The sequence below is a fragment of the Trichomycterus rosablanca genome, chromosome 10 (assembly GCF_030014385.1).
Source record: "Trichomycterus rosablanca isolate fTriRos1 chromosome 10, fTriRos1.hap1, whole genome shotgun sequence".
NCBI lineage: Eukaryota > Metazoa > Chordata > Actinopteri > Siluriformes > Trichomycteridae > Trichomycterus > Trichomycterus rosablanca.
Window position 1 is genome coordinate 39741431 of NC_085997.1, and position 18258 is coordinate 39759688.

The 18258-nt window shown below is 38.4% G+C and overlaps 1 protein-coding gene across 1 annotated transcript; it reads right to left on the reverse strand.

Annotated features, from left to right (window-relative positions):
• Nucleotides 1-292: 292 nt before the first annotated feature.
• sult2st2 (sulfotransferase family 2, cytosolic sulfotransferase 2) lies at nucleotides 293-11626 on the reverse strand. The gene is made up of 6 exons (XM_063004036.1): nucleotides 11438-11626; nucleotides 7253-7464; nucleotides 6407-6533; nucleotides 5671-5765; nucleotides 725-905; nucleotides 293-603 (listed from the first exon to the last, which is right to left on the reverse strand). The coding sequence occupies exons 1-6, from the start codon at nucleotides 11574-11576 to the stop codon at nucleotides 494-496; spliced, it is 864 nt and encodes a 287-aa protein (XP_062860106.1). The 5' UTR covers nucleotides 11577-11626; the 3' UTR covers nucleotides 293-493.
• Between the last annotated feature and the right edge of the window lie 6632 nt (nucleotides 11627-18258).

Here is an 18258-nt window from a genome sequence, read left to right on the forward strand (position 1 = left end):
GTGGCGTATTAATATGGAATGATGTGAGGTGGTCATAGGTGTGCATTTATGGGGGGGTTTTACAACGGCTTCGAACGCGGCTCAGCCAATCAGATTTTAGGACCGGAACTATCCGTTTTATAATGTACATTAACAGCTACTTTAATTTACTAAACAAATATAATTTATCATTTTATTTACTAAATGAGCAAACTTACCCAACATCTATTTCCATCATGGTAAACTTTTGGCTTTAATTGTAGCTAACTACATTTCTCTACATTAACACGTCAAACAAAAAACAACAACAATGTGATGCATAAAATGCTTTATTTTAAAAAGGTAATTAGGTAATTAGAATTTCAGTAAAAATGTACTTCTCGACCAGAACATGACACAAGATCATGGGAGAAGACCGCACACAGATGTACAGTGATGTTTATAAAGACATAACATGACATAAAATGATAATAATAATGTACAGTAAATGTATTACTCCTTCTAATAATCTAATTTAATCCCATACAAATTTGTACTTCACATCCTTCATTTTCTCCTGGTAAAAAGCATCAAATTTTGCAGTTTGGACCTCAGTGAGAAGGTTCTTCCAGTCACCAGCAATTCCTTGAGCAAAACAACACAGTAAAGTCGTCAAAACAGCGTCGAATAATCACTGTACCAAACAACAGCACAAAACCCAACAGTCTGCTGATTAAATAAATGATACCAGGCTTAAGATTCTTACCCTTCCTGAGAAATTCTGATTTCTTCTGGTCCATGAACTCTTCAGGAACTAGAGAATAGTTGGACATCTTGTTCTGCTTCATGTTTTTGAACACGCAATTGTCAGATATTTTCCTAATCACCTCCGGGCTTAGAGGCTTTTCAAGGAACTCGGCAATCTTGGAAACCGATCCTGCAAGATCCTGCAGGGCATACATTTTACCATCATGTTTCTGTTATGCTCTTGTTAACAGCTCACAGATTTAGGACTACTCATATAATATACAGTTGGAGAACTTGTTTGTTTTGAAATAGACAAGTCCAGACAGGAAACCCTAGAATGATCTAAAATTCTTTTACTGTTGCACAAGTCCAGTCAGCAGCTACAAAAAAAGGGTTGATGCAAATATGCAAGAGTATAATGTCAGCATCCAGAAAAGGATGAATCAATTGCAATTTAAGGACAAAATACAGGAACTCCAGAGAACACAGAAAAGATAAAACCAAGAAATGCTAGGCCAAGCGTTTTCAAGCCAAAAGCTAAAACGGAGAGGATGAGAAGGAGCTTTTTCCCACAAGCTATTCAGGTCACGAAATCTAAGTTTATGCATAAAACTGATGCACGCTTTTGTCTCCTCCAGACTGGATTACTGCAATGCACTTCTCATTGGGATTTCTAGCAAAAGTCTTCATAGATTACAAAGCATTCAGAACAGTGCCGCTAGGATCCTGATGAGAGTGCGAAAATATGAGCATATCACACCGATTCTACGTTCTCTTCACTGGCTTCCCATCTCTGTTAGGATTGAATACAAGGTCTCCCTCCTCACTCACCAGTGTATTTATGGTTATGCTCCCACCTATTTGAAAGAACTGCTCACCACTCAAACCTCATTCCGATCCTTCGTCTCTACCAACTCAAATCGCCTTCTCCCCCCAAGAACCAAGCTCAGTACCATGGGTGATCGGGCCTTCTGTTCTGCTGCCCCTCGCCTTTGGAATGCCCTCCCTGACCATTTGAGGGCACCACAGCCGATTGGGACTTTTAAGAAGAGACTCAAAACCTTTCTTTTTAGCAGAACCTATGAATAATTTTTAATTTATGTAGTGATTGTAGCTATTTTATTTATTTATTTATTTATTTATTAATTGTAGTGATGTCTTTGTCTTGTGGCACTTTGAGATTTGTACACAAATGTAAAGTGCATTACAAATTAAATGTATTATTATTATTATTATTATTATATATAGATATATACTGTATGTGTGTATATATGTATATGCGTGTATACAGTTTATATACAGTATCACAAAAGTGAGTACACCCCTCACATTTCTGCAAATATTTCATTATATCTTTTAATGGGACAACACTGACACTTTGACACAACTCTGTAATTAATTGGGCTTCCTTCCCGTAGTCTGAAGAAGTTACAGTATGTTCAGAATTCTGCAGCAAGAGTTCTCACACATACAAGCTCTTGGCAACACATCACTCCTGTACTAAAAGATCTGCACTGGCTTCCAGTCCAATATCGCATAAACTACACAATACTCCTCTTAGTATTCAAGTCCCTGCATGGTCTGGCTCCTGACTATCTCTCTGTTCTGCTGACCAGCTACTGTCCTTCACGCTCGCTCCGGTCTGCTGATGCCAGCTTGCTCTCTGTACCTCCTGTCAAGCTGCGCATGTACGGTGAAAGAGCGTTTAGTGTTATGGAACACCATCCCCCTTTATCTCCGCTCATGTTCCTCCTTGCCAATTTTTAAGAAGCAATTAAAAACTTATCTCTTTAGAACTGCTTTCCATAATTCTTAGTTTTATTGAATACTTGTTTTTAATTTGTTTTATTCTCAGTTATATATATATATATATTTGCAGTAGTACTATTTACCTTCTTATGTTTTATTACTCGTTTTATACCTTTTCTGTTGTTCTCTTTTAATTTCTTTGATGTGTAAAGTGTCCTTGTGTATCCTGAAAGGCGCTTATAAATAAAATTCTATTATTATTATTATAATGAAAAGTAGTCTGTGTGCAGCTTATATAACAGTAAATTTATTCTTCCCTCAAAATAACTCAATATACAGCCATTAATGTCTAAACCACCGGCAACAAAAGTGAGTACACCCCTAAGAGACTACACCCCTAAATGTCCAAATTGAGCACTGCTTGTCATTTTCCCTCCAAAATGTCATGTGATTTGTTAGTGTTACTAGGTCTCAGGTGTGCATAGGGAGCAGGTGTGTTCAGTTTAGTAGTACAGCTCTCACACTCTCTCATACTGGTCACTGAAAGTTCCAACATGGCACCTCATGGCAAAGAACTCTCTGAGGATCTTAAAAGACGAATTGTTGCGCTACAAGAAGATTGCCAACACCCTGAAACTGAGCTGCAGCACAGTGGCCAAGATCATCCAGCGTTTTAAAAGAGCAGGGTCCACTCAGAACAGACCTCGCGTCGGTCGTCCAAAGAAGCTGAGTGCACGTGCTCAGCGTCACATCCAACTGCTGTCTTTGAAAGATAGGCGCAGGAGTGCTGTCAGCATTGCTGCAGAGATTGAAAAGGTGGGGGGTCAGCCTGTCAGTGCTCAGACCATACGCCGCACACTACATCAAATTGGTCTGCATGGCTGTCACCCCAGAAGGAAGCCTCTTCTGAAGTCTCTACACAAGAAAGCCCGCAAACAGTTTGCTGAAGACATGTCAACAAAGGACATGGATTACTGGAACCATGTCCTATGGTCTGATGAGACCAAGATTAATTTGTTTGGTTCAGATGGTCTCAAGCATGTGTGGCGGTACAAAGATAAGTGTGTCATGCCTACAGTCAAGCATGGTGGTGGGAATGCCATGGTCTGGGGCTGCATGAGTGCAGCAGGTGTTGGGGAGTTACATTTCATTGAGGGACACATGAACTCCAATATGTACTGTGAAATACTGAAGCAGAGCATGATCCCCTCCCTCCGGAAACTGGGTCGCAGGGCAGTGTTTCAGCATGATAATGACCCCAAACACACCTCTAAGACGACCACTGCTTTATTGAAGAGGCTGAGGGTAAAGGTGATGGACTGGCCAAGCATGTCTCCAAACCTAAACCCAATAGAACATCTATGGGGCATCCTCAAGCGGAAGGTGGAGGAGCGCAAAGTCTCGAATATCCGCCAGCTCCGTGATGTCGTCATGGAGGAGTGGAAAAGCATTCCAGTGGCAACCTGTGAAGCTCTGGTAAACTCCATGCCCAGGAGAGTTAAGGCAGTTCTGGGAAATAATGGTGGCCACACAAAATATTGACACTTCAGGAACTTTCACTAAGGGGTGTACTCACTTTTGTTGCCGGTGGTTTAGACATTAATGGCTGTATATTGAGTTATTTTGAGGGAAGAATAAATTTACACTGTTATATAAGCTGCACACAGACTACTTTTCATTGTGTCAAAGTGTCATTTTGTCAGTGTTGTCCCATGAAAAGATATACTTAAATATCTGCAGAAATGTGAGGGGTGTACTCACTTTTGTGATACACTTTATATATATATATATATATATATATATATATATATATATATATATAATATATGTATGTATACATGTGTATACATGTGTATCAGTGGCGGCTGCTGGTCTTTCAAAGAGGGGAAGCTCATTGTCGGCTTACATCATAAAATTTGTCAATTTATTTATACATAAATTCTGCCCTCCGATCCTTTTCAAGAAAATGGCCTGTGATCCTATCGAAGAAATGGGCTGCAGCAGTTTGTCTTTCGATTTCACTCGTAAAATCCATGATGGGACTGAAGCTCCCAGTGATTAAGTCATGTGTAGATTTCAAAATAGCTGTCAATCAAAACGGGATTCAGCCTTTCGACTGATCCTCCAATCATCTCGCAGAAGCTCGGCGTCCAGACCCGCCCACAGCTCCATTCACCCCCCGCTCAGCGTCCGGGGGCAGGACAAAATCGTGGCATTTATCCAATGACCGGCGTGTTTCGAAGCAATGAAAAAAACCCTCCATGCAGTCCTGTTGAAGTGAATAGACACTCAGCTTCTGCGGGGAAATGCATCGACGCTCCGGGAATGTGTGAGAAGTTAACAAAATCGAGTCAGTGGATTTGTGATCAGTAGCTGATTCTGAACGAATTCGTCTTCAAGATGAACGTGTTCTAACACATTTGTAGTCAATGAAATGTTAACACAACTGTACATATTTCACCATTTCATTTTTATATTTTAGGGGAAACTGAGCTTCCCTTGCAGTCTTAGAGAAATCACCACTGGTGTGTATGTGTATATAGATTTGTATTTGTGTATAATAATCACATCTCTATAGCATTTTGTTGCACAATATATTTTTCTACACTTTCTCTATTTTAAAACAATTCTATTTTTTGTATAAATATATATTTTGTCTATGTTGTAACTACTGTGGCCAAGCAATCACAAAAGGATTTCACTGCCAGTTGTACTGTGTATGACTCTGTGTATGACAAATAAACCTTGATTTGATTCGATTTAATTTAAAATAGACTGATGTGTAGTTTGGGATCTGACATTCCAATCATTCATATTGTCTATACATATAAAATAACTGATGGTATAAAAGCCAGAGTCTGTCATGGCATGAGGGTGTAGAAGTGCCCATTGGTGGTGCATGGCTAATTTGAAGATCTGTGAGAGCGCCTTTAGAACGATGTCTTTTTCAGAAACGCCTATGGGACATGTTATAAACACGCCTTCTGGAGGCCCTCACTCCACCACAATCTTAACTACTCACAGATAAAAACATTGCAGACAACACTGATAAATGGTTAACATTTTAGGACCTAGTGGTTTGTGTCGGGGACAAAAAGATCCTGTTTACCTTGTAACTACTAGAGCCAAAATTGTACCCTGTGTACTATTAATGCTGAAATTCAGGTCATTCTCCAGGGTTTACAAACCAAATTTCTCAAATGAAGTAAAACGTACCTGTAGCAGTTCTTCATAAGCAATGTGGAAAATGTGATCCTGTTCCTTGGCACCCAACCATCCCTTCACATGGTCAAACCATGAGCCGAACATTACTGTGGGCAATAAAATAGTTAATATCAAGTCTGATAACAAGTGTATAAAATTAATTGATGTATTTAAATTCTAATCTTCCAGCTTTGCAGCATTTTAAGAAAGGCTCTTTTTCTACAGTAGCATAGCTGCACCCTTTAGACAAAATGAGGTCCATTCAGGATGAATTGGAAGGTTGACTGTAAGCCAGATCTTTTCATCCAACATTCAACATGCCAGATCACACAGAAACTGACTCTGTTTTGGCTGAATTGCGGGGCCAACTTCATGGTTTTGGAAGAGGATGTCCAACAAGCATTTGGACCGGTGTCCACATACATTTGGCCAGAGAGTGTATCAGGTTTCTTGTAAATGTGTCAAATAAAGACAAAGACAAGACATGTATCACTAATCAATAACCCAGCAGTTATCAGGCAGACCCATGCAGAAGTCTGTTATAATTACTCATTAATAGTTAAAGATCACACATTGTGCACTGAGGTGATGACCTATGTAAGGTAGAGGACCACCGCTCTAACTTAGACTTTAAACTTCACCCTTTGAGGTCTGATAAGAAGGTTCAGGTCGTGATGAAGACAGGATGAAGATGTGTGTGTGGGGATGGGTGATGGGCGCGGGGGTACGGGTGATGTAAAAGATTTACTTTTTCCACTGAGAAACTTTTCCAGGAACTCGTCGGCGGTGCCTGGATTCACCAGATACGAAGCCATTCCGTAGTAGTGGAAGGAGGATGTAAAGACGTCCTTAGGGTTCCGCATCACATAAACGACCTGGAGAGTAATAATAACACAGAGAGATTTAGTTTAACTTCTATCGTAAATAATGTATTATAATACATCGTGGAACATTCTAGTTAAGTACGATGTTCTGGTAGTTTCTAATACCCAACTGCATTTGCAATCTCCCTCATATGCTCATACAACATGCTCACGCTGGCCAGGAAGGGCTGCAGGCTAGCACGTGCTTTCTCCGACACATGTGAAGCTGTTGACTGCAAAACTATCATCGTAAATGGTAAAACACACAAGCACACCAGATCTGACATCTCAAAGTTTGTGGGTTTAAATCTCAGGGTGAGAGTGGGAATGCGGGAGGGATTTCTCATAACTGCTGCAGTTACGACCTTTGCTGGCTGATGGATGGTGCTGCACAGAGACTGGGCTAACGGAGATCAGTGCATCACTCTCTGTGCGTGATACGGATCTCCGTATGAACCCGCCTGGTGCAGGTAAAAAGAAGAGGTCGGTGCTGCACACTTGTGTTTGTTACGACCCTCCTCTGTCAGGAGTAGAGGGGAAATACCGGATACGACTAAACAGGGAGGAAATTCTCTGTTACACTGACAAGTACCTGCAAACAATGTTTTTTTTTTGGTTCAAGGAATCATTTCTGGAATTGTAAAAGTGGAAAATTTGGTCAGACCTTCGATTCTAAAAAGATCAAAGTTATCAGTGGACCCGAGGTTATCAAAGGGAATTTACGACCGTACCTTTGGTTTGACTTTTAAGAAGGACTCGTTCATCATGTTGTAATGGTAGTGGGTTGCGAAGGCGCGTGGTGACGGCCTTTGTTCCAGGTTCAGTATCTTGGCCCGGTGCTCCTCCAGCCATGGAACCCGATCCCAGTTCGGTATAGTCTGCACGGGGGTGAGGTCTCCCCCACTGAGGATGAGTGGAACGATCTCCTGCAACCATGTGGTGCCTACAGAAAAAAAAACCACAAAACATACAACATAACACAACAGGCATGAGTGGGTTTGGCATTTTTGCACCGGGCGGGTTCATACGGAGATCCGTATCATGCACGGAGAGTCACACACAGCGCACACACAACTGAACTGAAATAAACAGTCCAAACAAGTATTTGTGAGTGATCTTCCCAGTAGAACCATGAAGATTCTCTTAGCTTCTGCTCCAGATGCTGAATAATGGAACCCTCAGTGCAGGACAGCAGTGTTCCCACCAACCTCAGGTTCTAATAATTATTCACAGACATCTCAAGGACAATTGTTCATTTTTGGGCCCCAAATTCAACCCCACCTCCTCAAAAAAACCTAAGCTTTGCTGTCTTCTGGTATTAATGGGTTTTGGACACCCAGCACCTGGTAATATGGTTTTAATTTGGGGGATTCCAAACAACTGACGCCACAGGTCCAAGACCTCCAGATCAACCTGCACCGGGCGGGTTCATACGGAGAGCCGTATCATGCACGGAGAGTCTTAACAATAGTCTAAACAAGTGTTTGTGAGTGATGAAGGTTCTCCAGGTTCTCCAGTTGTTGCTCCAGATGCTGAATAAAGGAAACCCTCTAGTGTTCTCACCAACCTCAGGTTCTACGTTCTGCTGTCATGAAGCTTTCAGGAAAGAACGTCCCAATCTGAACCTTCAGCGTGGATTGTTGATGCTACACACAGCAGAAATCTGGCAACCTTTAGGGTTATTTACGGTGGCCCGCTGAGTCAAAACACGATAACATTTACAAAACAAACAAAAGCTGACAACACAACAACATTAAGGAAAAACGCAAATACAAAAAGCACAACACAACAACATTAAGGAAAAACACGAATACAAAAAGCACAACACAACAACATTAAGGAAAAACACGAATACAAAAAGGACAACACAACGAAATTAAGGAAAAATGCAAATACAAAAAGCACAACACAACAACATTAAGGAAAAACACGAATACAAAAAGGACAACACAACGAAATTAAGGAAACACGAATACAAAAGGACAACACAACGAAATTAAGGAAAAACGCAAATACAAAAAGCACAACACAACAACATTAAGGAAAAACCCGAATACAAAAAGCACAACACAACAACATTAAGGAAAAACACGAATACAAAAAGCACAACACAACAACATTAAGGAAAAACACGAATACAAAAAGCACAACACAACAACATTAAGGAAAAACACGAATACAAAAAGCACAACACAACAACATTAAGGAAAAACACGAATACAAAAAGGACAACACAACGAAATTAAGGAAAAACGCAAATACAAAAAGCACAACACAACAACATTAAGGAAAAACACGAATACAAAAAGCACAACACAACAACATTAAGGAAAAACACGAATACAAAAAGGACAACACAACGAAATTAAGGAAAAACGCAAATACAAAAAGCACAACACAACAACATTAAGGAAAAACACGAATACAAAAAGGACAACACAACGAAATTAAGGAAACACGAATACAAAAGGACAACACAACAACATTAAGGAAACACGAATACAAAAGGACAACACAACGAAATTAAGGAAACACGAGTACAAAATGACAACACAACGAAATTAAGGAAACACGAATACAAAAGGACAACACAACGAAATTAAGGAAACACAAATTCAAATCCTACAACGGAAATGCTCCTGGTCACTAGAGGGCACCTCTATCATTTTTTATCTGTATGAACATTGCAGCAAAGAAAGCAAGAAGCAGAGCAGCGTAGTGCAGAGAATCTGGATTCGGTTTAACTTTAATGTTCAGTGATATAATTCTTAATAAAATTGAGCTTTTTAGTGTCGGTGGTTTGATTGTATAGCACCTTTTTGTTTTTTAAACATCAGGCAGCAATTAGCTTGCCAAATGTTTGAATATAATTGCAAAATCAACTAACTTGAGCTTTAACCAGACTGTGCCACGCTTTTACAGTTTAACATGTTTTAATGTCATAAACCTTTTAACAGTATATTTACAATGTATTAGTTAGTTATCATTAAGCATTTTAAGCGTATGTATTCATGCCCATTAGTTTAATATTCAACATTCTTTTGACATTCGGCATTCTGGTTTAAATAAGTGCTTGAAAAAACACATAAGACTTATTTTATGAATTCTTACACATGAAAATAGGTAACATACTTAAAAAGCTATTTCATTTTAATTTTAAGATTACGTCTATTTACTTAAAAAAAAACTAATGGAAAAACTGAGTCTTGTTCATAACATTTTGTGCATTTTTTTCAGAAAAAGGAATCCATTAAAGTGTCATATAATTTGATGTATTAATGTCAAACAAATTTTTATATACACATCGGTTTCTTTCACCTATTACAAACCTTGTACAAAGCATTACAAAAATTTATTTCTTTTATAAAAAAATAAATAAATACATCTAAATCTTGTATTATTTAACTAGATTAATGTCAAACCATTTTTAGACACAAATGGACACACCTGTAAAATATAATTATCATACAATTATTGATGTTAACTAGAAATTAAAATAAATGATTTAATAATGTAAAGAAGTTTGTAGGTGATGGGTATGCACTGTATGTGTATATATAAAATAGTTTACATTAATAAATGTAATCATGTCAAATAATTCTATAATTTACAATTATCCTATATGAAATAAGGTAATATATCCGTTATTTGTCATGTATACAGATGTACAGTACAATGAGCATACATTTTTTTATCTTAACTATAAATTTAAAAGAAAATATAACTAAAAATGTAACTAAAAAAAGTTTGTAGTAAATGGGAAACATTGAGGTTTATACTAATAAATGAAATTACGAGACCTGCATAGATTAATTCATCTCCAAAATAAAATGATCAGATTTATTGATCTTTATTTAAAATTAATATAAAATAGTTTGTAGTAGGTGAGAAACATTAATGTGTTTGTATGAAAATGGTTTGAAATAAATTGATCAAAAGCTCAATTTTATTAAGAATTATATCACTGAACATTAAAGTTAAACCGAATCCAGATTCTCTGCACTACGCTGCTCTGCTTCTTGCTTTCTTTGCTGCAATGTTCATACAGATAAAAAATGATAGAGGTGCCCTCTAGTGACCGGGAGCATTTCCGTTGTAGGATTTGAATTTGTGTTTCCTTAATTTCGTTGTGTTGTCCTTTTGTATTCGTGTTTCCTTAATTTCGTTGTGTTGTCCTTTTGTATTCGTGTTTCCTTAATTTCGTTGTGTTGTCCTTTTGTATTCGTGTTTCCTTAATTTCGTTGTGTTGTCCTTTTGTATTCGTGTTTCCTTAATTTCGTTGTGTTGTCCTTTTGTATTCGTGTTTCCTTAATTTCGTTGTGTTGTCATTTTGTACTCGTGTTTCCTTAATTTCGTTGTGTTGTCCTTTTGTATTCGTGTTTCCTTAATGTTGTTGTGTTGTCCTTTTGTATTCGTGTTTCCTTCATTTCGTTGTGTTGTCCTTTTGTATTTGTGTTTCCTTAATTTCGTTGTGTTGTCCTTTTTGTATTCGTGTTTTTCCTTAATGTTGTTGTGTTGTGCTTTTTGTATTCGTGTTTTTCCTTAATGTTGTTGTGTTGTGCTTTTTGTATTTGCGTTTTTCCTTAATGTTGTTGTGTTGTCAGCTTTTGTTTGTTTTGTAAATGTTATCGTGTTTTGACTCAGCGGGCCACCGTAGTTATTAATGAATGAGCGCTCTCCTTAAATAAAGAATTAGTCAATAAACTATTGCAAATGCAAATGAAACAAATAAGTGATGTTTAAGAGCTGTAGGGAGCACAATATACAGGAGGTTTAATACTGTGCATGATCAAGGCTGCGGTGCAAAAGGTCCGAGTGAACAAACAAACTACAGATTTAAAGCGAATTATTCAGAAATAAATAAATAATGAAACCACATGATAATAACTCTGATGTGAATAAGTTCATTTTCCTACCAGATTTGGGGTAGGTGACGATGAGGACATCATCTGGTCGGAAAGTAAAATCCTCGTAGTACTTCAGACTGTCGGGAGGATGCAGATGTTTAGGAAGGAAAACTCCTTTATATTCAACATATAACTCAGATTCTGTCATTGTTTCTTCTCAGAGGAGCTTCAGTGAGAGTCTGAATGAACCTTCTCAACACACATGAACTTTAAACTGATCACCACAGCAGCAGCAGGAGAACTTCTGATCATGCGCACTGAGGCACTGGAACCCTGGTCTTATCTCTTACCTGTATCTCTGAGATGTGTGTTAGGTAATCATGTGGGTCCGTGTACCTTTGGTAATTCGTTTTTCACTTTAAATCCCAAAGTTGAAAATGGTAAAACGGGGCGTTATTCGTTTTTCGTTTTAAGATCAAAAATCAAATAACAAATAAGCAGAAATTATTATTATTATTATTACCGTATAGGACTCAGTTCTGTAATACAGGCATAACTAATCGTACATGTCACATAGTGGTGGTAAACTCGGTTCATTTTATGGACTCGGGTTAGTCTGAGTCACTCAGTCATGTGATTCGGTTCACTTGAGTCACTTGTACTGACGTCTTGATTGAGATTGATTTACTGCATGAAAATGCCTCCAGATCTCACTTATCTTCACTCAGAGCCAGGGCCGATCAGAGGACTCACAGGATCCGGGTTCATTCAGATCTCGGACTCGTGATTCCTGATTCAGTACGAAGATTCGAATCCTTAACCGAGGCGATTCAATATTTCTTGTTCTCGGCCAATAAACATCCAAAAATTAATAAAATTGCACGAACTAACTCTGCAGTAAACAAGGAGCAACAACAATCAAATATATTTGTAACAGTTTCACCGTGACATGTACGATTAGTTCTTATTACAGAATGGAGTTCTATACGGTAATAGAACAGGGGACGCGGTGTAACGTTATTAGGACTTTTTGTTCCGTCTTCTCAACACTTGTACCTGATTTACACTTTATATGGAAATAAAGTGCACGCGCTCGCACTTTTATTTCTGGTTGAACTGATAAAAAATTTTGATTTTGGAAAAATCAATTTCGTTTTTCAATTTCTGCTTATTTGTTATTTGATTTTTGATCTTAAAACGAAAAACGAATAACGCCCCGTTTTCTTGTTTTTCAACTTTGGGATTTAAAGTGAAAAACGAATTACCAAAGGTACACGGACCTTTAATGTTCCAAAATCAACATTTTTTATCAGTTCAACCACAAATAAAAGTGCGAGCTCGTGCACGCGCTGACGTGCGTATACACGCTTCATATTATGCCAAGTTCACGCTACACGACTGGATCTCTTGTAATCGGGAGTCTTTCAGGTCGGTGTGTATTTCACACTACACGACTGATCGGGAATTAGGGGGTTTCACACACTACACCATCTATCACCAACTGGAATCACAGGCGAGCTTCTCTGCTCTCCCAAACTACGTTTTTTTTTTGTTTTTTGTTTTTTACAAAAACACACGTGAGAAGTGACGAGGGGGTTTAATGATACCACGTCCAAAAATACACGTCAACAAGTAGCGAGAGATCAAAGTTTGTGCGCAGATGTGCAGCGTAAAATCAAAGAGGAAAAATAAATGAATCTGAGTGGATTTGGCAACACGAACAGTTTGGATTGTTCTATAGTAAGTTGGAGGTTGATAAATATTTTTGCAATACAGTGTTGGTGTTATGTTTTGTAGAGAACAATCAAGTCAGAAATACTGTAAAACAAAAAGTTATAATAACGTTACACCGCGTCCCCTGTTCTTTCTATTACCGTATAGAACTCCATTCTGTAATACAGGCAGAACTAATCCTACATGTCACGGTGACACTATTACATCTAATGCTTTTTTTAATCAGTGTTCTGCCTATTATTTACCAAATAACTTTCTGAAATATATTTGATTGTTGTTGCTCCTTGTTTACTGCAGAGTTAGTTCGTGCAAGTTTATTAATTTTTGGATGTTTATTGGCCGAGAACAAGAAATATTGAATCGCCTCGGTTAAGGATTCGAATCTTCGTACTGAATCAGGAATCACGAGTCCGAGATCTGAATGAACCCGGATCCTGTGAGTCCTCTGATCGGCCCTGGCTCTGAGTGAAGATAAGTGAGATCTGGAGGCATTTTCATGCAGTAAATCAATCTCAATCAAGATGTCAGTACAAGTGACTCAAGTGAACCGAATCACATGACTGAGTGACTCAGACTAACCCGAGTCCATAAAATGAACCGAGTTTACCACCACTATGTGACATGTACGATTAGTTATGCCTGTATTACAGAACTGAGTCCTATACGGTAATAATAATAATAATAATAATGTAAAAAATAATGCAGCATTCTTTTTTCTTAGAATAGCCCCCTATTTTTTTTTAGGATAAATAGTTCTTGTGTGAATTACAAGGGCAGGAAAAAGTACGACAGACACAAAAGTCAGAACAGGGGACGCGGCGTAACGTTATTATAACTTTTTGTTCCGTCTTCTCAACACTTGTACCTGATTTACACTTTATATGAAGCATGTATTCTGGTTGAACTGATAAAAAATGTTGATTTTGGAAAATTAAAATACGACCCGTTTTTCAATTTCTGCTTATTTGTTATTTGATCTTAAAATGAAAAACGAATTTTCCCGTTTTTCAATATTGGATTTTGAAACGAAAAACGAATAACGCCCCGTTTTCTTGTTTTTCAACTTTGGGATTTAAAGTGAAAAACGAATTACCAAAGGTACACGGACCATTAACCGAGGCGATTCAATATTTCTTGTTCTCAGCCAATAAACATCCAAAAATTAATAAAATTGCACGAACTAACTCTGCAGTAAACAAGGAGCAACAACAATCAAATATATTTCAGAAAGTTATTTGGTAAATAATAAGCAGAACGCTGATTTAAAAAAAGCATTAGATGTTGTAATAGTTTCACCTGTAGGATTAGTTCTGCCTGTATTACACAATTGAGTTCTATATGGTAATAGAACAGCGGTAATATAATAGCGTAACGGTCCGTGTACCTTTGGTAATTCGTTTTTCACTTTAAATCCCAAAGTTGAAAAACAAGAAAACAGGTCGTTTTTCGTTTCAAAATCCAATATTGAAAAACGGGAAAATTCGTTTTTCGTTTTAAGATCAAAAATCAAATAACAAATAAGCAGAAATTGAAAAACGGGTCGTCTTTTAATTTTCCAAAATCAACATTTTTTATCAGTTTAACCAGAAATAAAAGTGCGAGCGCGTGCACGCGCTGACGTGCGTATACACGCTTCATATAAACTGTAAATCAGGTACAAGTGTTGAGAAGACGGAGCAAAAAGTCATAATAACGTGTGATACACAGTGACACCTACTGGCAGGAGTAATTATACAACAACAAATAGTAATAGATTTGTTCATTTTCTCACCACTACGCTTTCTCTGCACATTCTTTGAGGACATTTTAATATTGAATTGTAAAAAATATAAAGAAAACACCGGAAAAACACCGTCCGCTGTCCGAATGTTTGCTCACTATATATATATATATAGAGAGAGAGAGAGACAGTCGGAGAGAATTTCGGTTCGTAATCTGAAATTAGTTCGTAAGTTAAGTTGAAACAGATCACTCGTAACCGATAATGTTCGTATGGTAAACCGTTTGTAACCCAACGGTCGACTCCTGCCAGTAGGTGTCACTGTGTATCAGACAGCGGGGACAGTGAGTGAGAGAGAAGAAGGAACTCGGCTCAGTAAAGTATTCTTTCTTTCGTGCAATTACACCTACAAAATACAACACTACTGAAATAAAGAAGGAAATAATAGAGAAATATGAGAGTTATTGTTGTTTCTGGTAAATACATTTTATATAAAAGAAGGAAATGTATTATGGTGTATGGTGCAGCACACGTACTGTACTGAAATGTGATGTGTGTTTATGTACTGTACTACTGTGTGTTGTTGTTTATTATTGTTTATTACAGGAATGTCTACTTTATAATTAAAGATTAAGGAAAAATATACGTGTATTTATAACAAAAAAGAGCATTTAAGACATTAGAGAGGTTAGGTAAGGGGGGTTTGGATTAATTCTGTTTACATTATTTCTTATGGGAAAAATAGGTTTAACTAACGAACATTTTGACTTAAGAACAGAACTTCAGAACCAATTACATTCGTAAGTCAAGGGTCTGCTGTATTTAAAACCATTTTTTGTTTAACTATTGTTATTAAAATGTACTTGTTGTCAATTTGCATACTTTTAAAATATTTTTTTTTCTCATTTAAGTGTTGCTTGAATTAGGCCTACATTTAAGGCAAGGTAGAAAAATTTGATCGTTCATCATTGATATTAATATCAGGGTACCTAGTAGCCCCTCCTGCTGCCTGAAAAAAAGAACGAAGAGCCATTTTTTTGAACAGCTCGGCCAAAATATCCGACTCCCTTCAAAGAGCCATGATTCCCATCACTATTTTGTACACCCAGTCCTGTTCATGGTTTTAATTTGGGGGATTCCAAACAACTGGCTGAGGATTCTACACGGGCCGGATCTTCTGTAGGAAGCGTGACATGCTGCCCTCTTACAGACCCACTGTAACCCTGATCGGAAGGATGAAGCCGTTAATGAAAACAAACACATGAACCTGTTTTATTAGATTAAACACAAACTTTTTAATAAAGACTTAAATTCATAGCCAAAATCTGACACTCCTCACATTATCACACCATAGTCAAACATCAAAAACATGATAGTATTTATTTGAGATGATAATAATAGACATTATTTGTGCTGTTGCCGTGCTATATCAGCGCTCCCCAACCTTTTTTGCAGCACGGACTGGTTTCATATAAGATATAATATCATGGACCAGCGGGGGCGGGAGGATTTAAAATAGAGTAACTATAGAATGGAAAATCAGTATGAATCCTGAGCTTTTTTGATGCAATTAGACGCTGCTCCCACCTAGTGGTGATTGGAGACAACAACACCTGAAGAGTTTTGGAAATGTAATTGCTCTGGAAATGTAGCGGTCTCTACTTATTTATTCTTTCTTTGTGGCCCGGTAATAAATGAGCACAAGCACAAGAATGAGCTGGTTTGTAAATAAGTGCTCCCCAAAAAGCAAACGAACGAGATTTTCAGTTTCGTATCGTAAATTCAATCGTAGACGTTTGTACAGAACGTTCTTCATCACAAACACACACACTATAGCAGGGGTGCACACACTTCTGAGGCTTTCAGACGACACGTCATCATGGTCTACTACTTAAGGTCGGCCTCATCAGTTCCTGTACTGATATTCAGCTGTACAGGGTGAGCGAGTGATAAATCACACTGACCTTATTCTGATGATTTATACTGAATGGTGTCGGTCAGGTTTATGTATCTGGACAGAAGCTGTTGATACTGAATCTCAAGCAGCTTCCAAGTGTTCATCAGTAAGAGAGGAGCGATATTTATACTTCATTATATTCATGATTCACACAAGCAGGTCGATCCAAAAATGCTGTTAAATCTGCAGCACATTTTCTCATCTTGGATATTTTTCCTCAGCCAGCAAGTTCCAAAACTGTCCAGCAGAGGCGCTTGAGTTCATATGAATGTCAGATTCAGGGTTAAAATTTCTACGTCAGCTTCTTCCCTGTATGAATGAAACATACGTCTCTGCAGCGTTCCTGTTCCGCTCGGTTGTGCGCTCATCTTCACTAACAGTGCAGGTTACACAAGGAAAAATGCAAAAGTGGCACAAACTGGCTACTGATCACTGAAAATTTTCTAGATTAGCGGTGCTTTAGGCGGGCAACAAACCGCAAATTAAAGAAACAGTGGCCACATTTCATGTCAATCACGTCAACCTGTTTGAATGAGGTGCGATCTACCAGCGTGCACTGTGTGATCAACTGGTCGATCGGGATCGACGTATTGGGCTCCCCTGTACTATACGAACAAAATTCTTTTTAGTTTTTTTTTTTTTTTTTAATGCATTTTCTCTCCTTTTTCTCCCCTTTTAGCGCGTCCAATTGCCCAATTTGCATCATGCATCCTCTCTGCCATTGCCGATCCCTGCCCTGACCGAGGAGATCGAAGCTAACCCACATCCCCTCCGACACGTGAGCAGCAAGCCGTATGCATCTTGCCACCCGCACATTGACGAGTGTGGTGCCACCTAGCGTTGCGTGCAGAGAGACACACCCTAAGAGCACTCCTTCCTCATCTCCGTGTAGGCGCCTCTAATCAGCCAGCAGAGGTCGTAACTGCACCATTCGGACACAGAGAGACCCATATCTGGCTTAGTCCCGCCCATCTGAACAACAGGCTTCTTTTTAGTTTTAGGTAGAAGTTATGAACAAGAGCAGATTACAGGGCATAGAAAACAGACATGAAACCAAACCGGGTGCATGAGGAACGATAGAGGAACGGAAGAGGAATCAAATATAAACGATTCATAAAGTCGCAATAGAAACAGCATCGTAAAATCAAACATTTTACAATCAAACAAGCAGGTCTAACACGCTTGCCCAACATCGCCGAGATCTCGATGGTGCCCGCAAAGACTGGGTGTGTCTGAGAGAGGAATGGTCAAACTGGTCAAACGGGTTACTTATCGTCCGCAGGAGGGACGATTGTTTCACTGATACAGTAGTAGTGCGAGGAACCCGCAGTGTAACCCGCTCTCCGGAAGGTGAAAGAAGTCAGCGACGTCTGAAGCGGAGTGTATTTGAGTGTTTTGCACCGGTGGAGGAAGTTACAACAGAATAGAAATTTTTTTAAGGTTAACTTCGAAGTGCACTTGTGAGTTGGGGGAGATGGG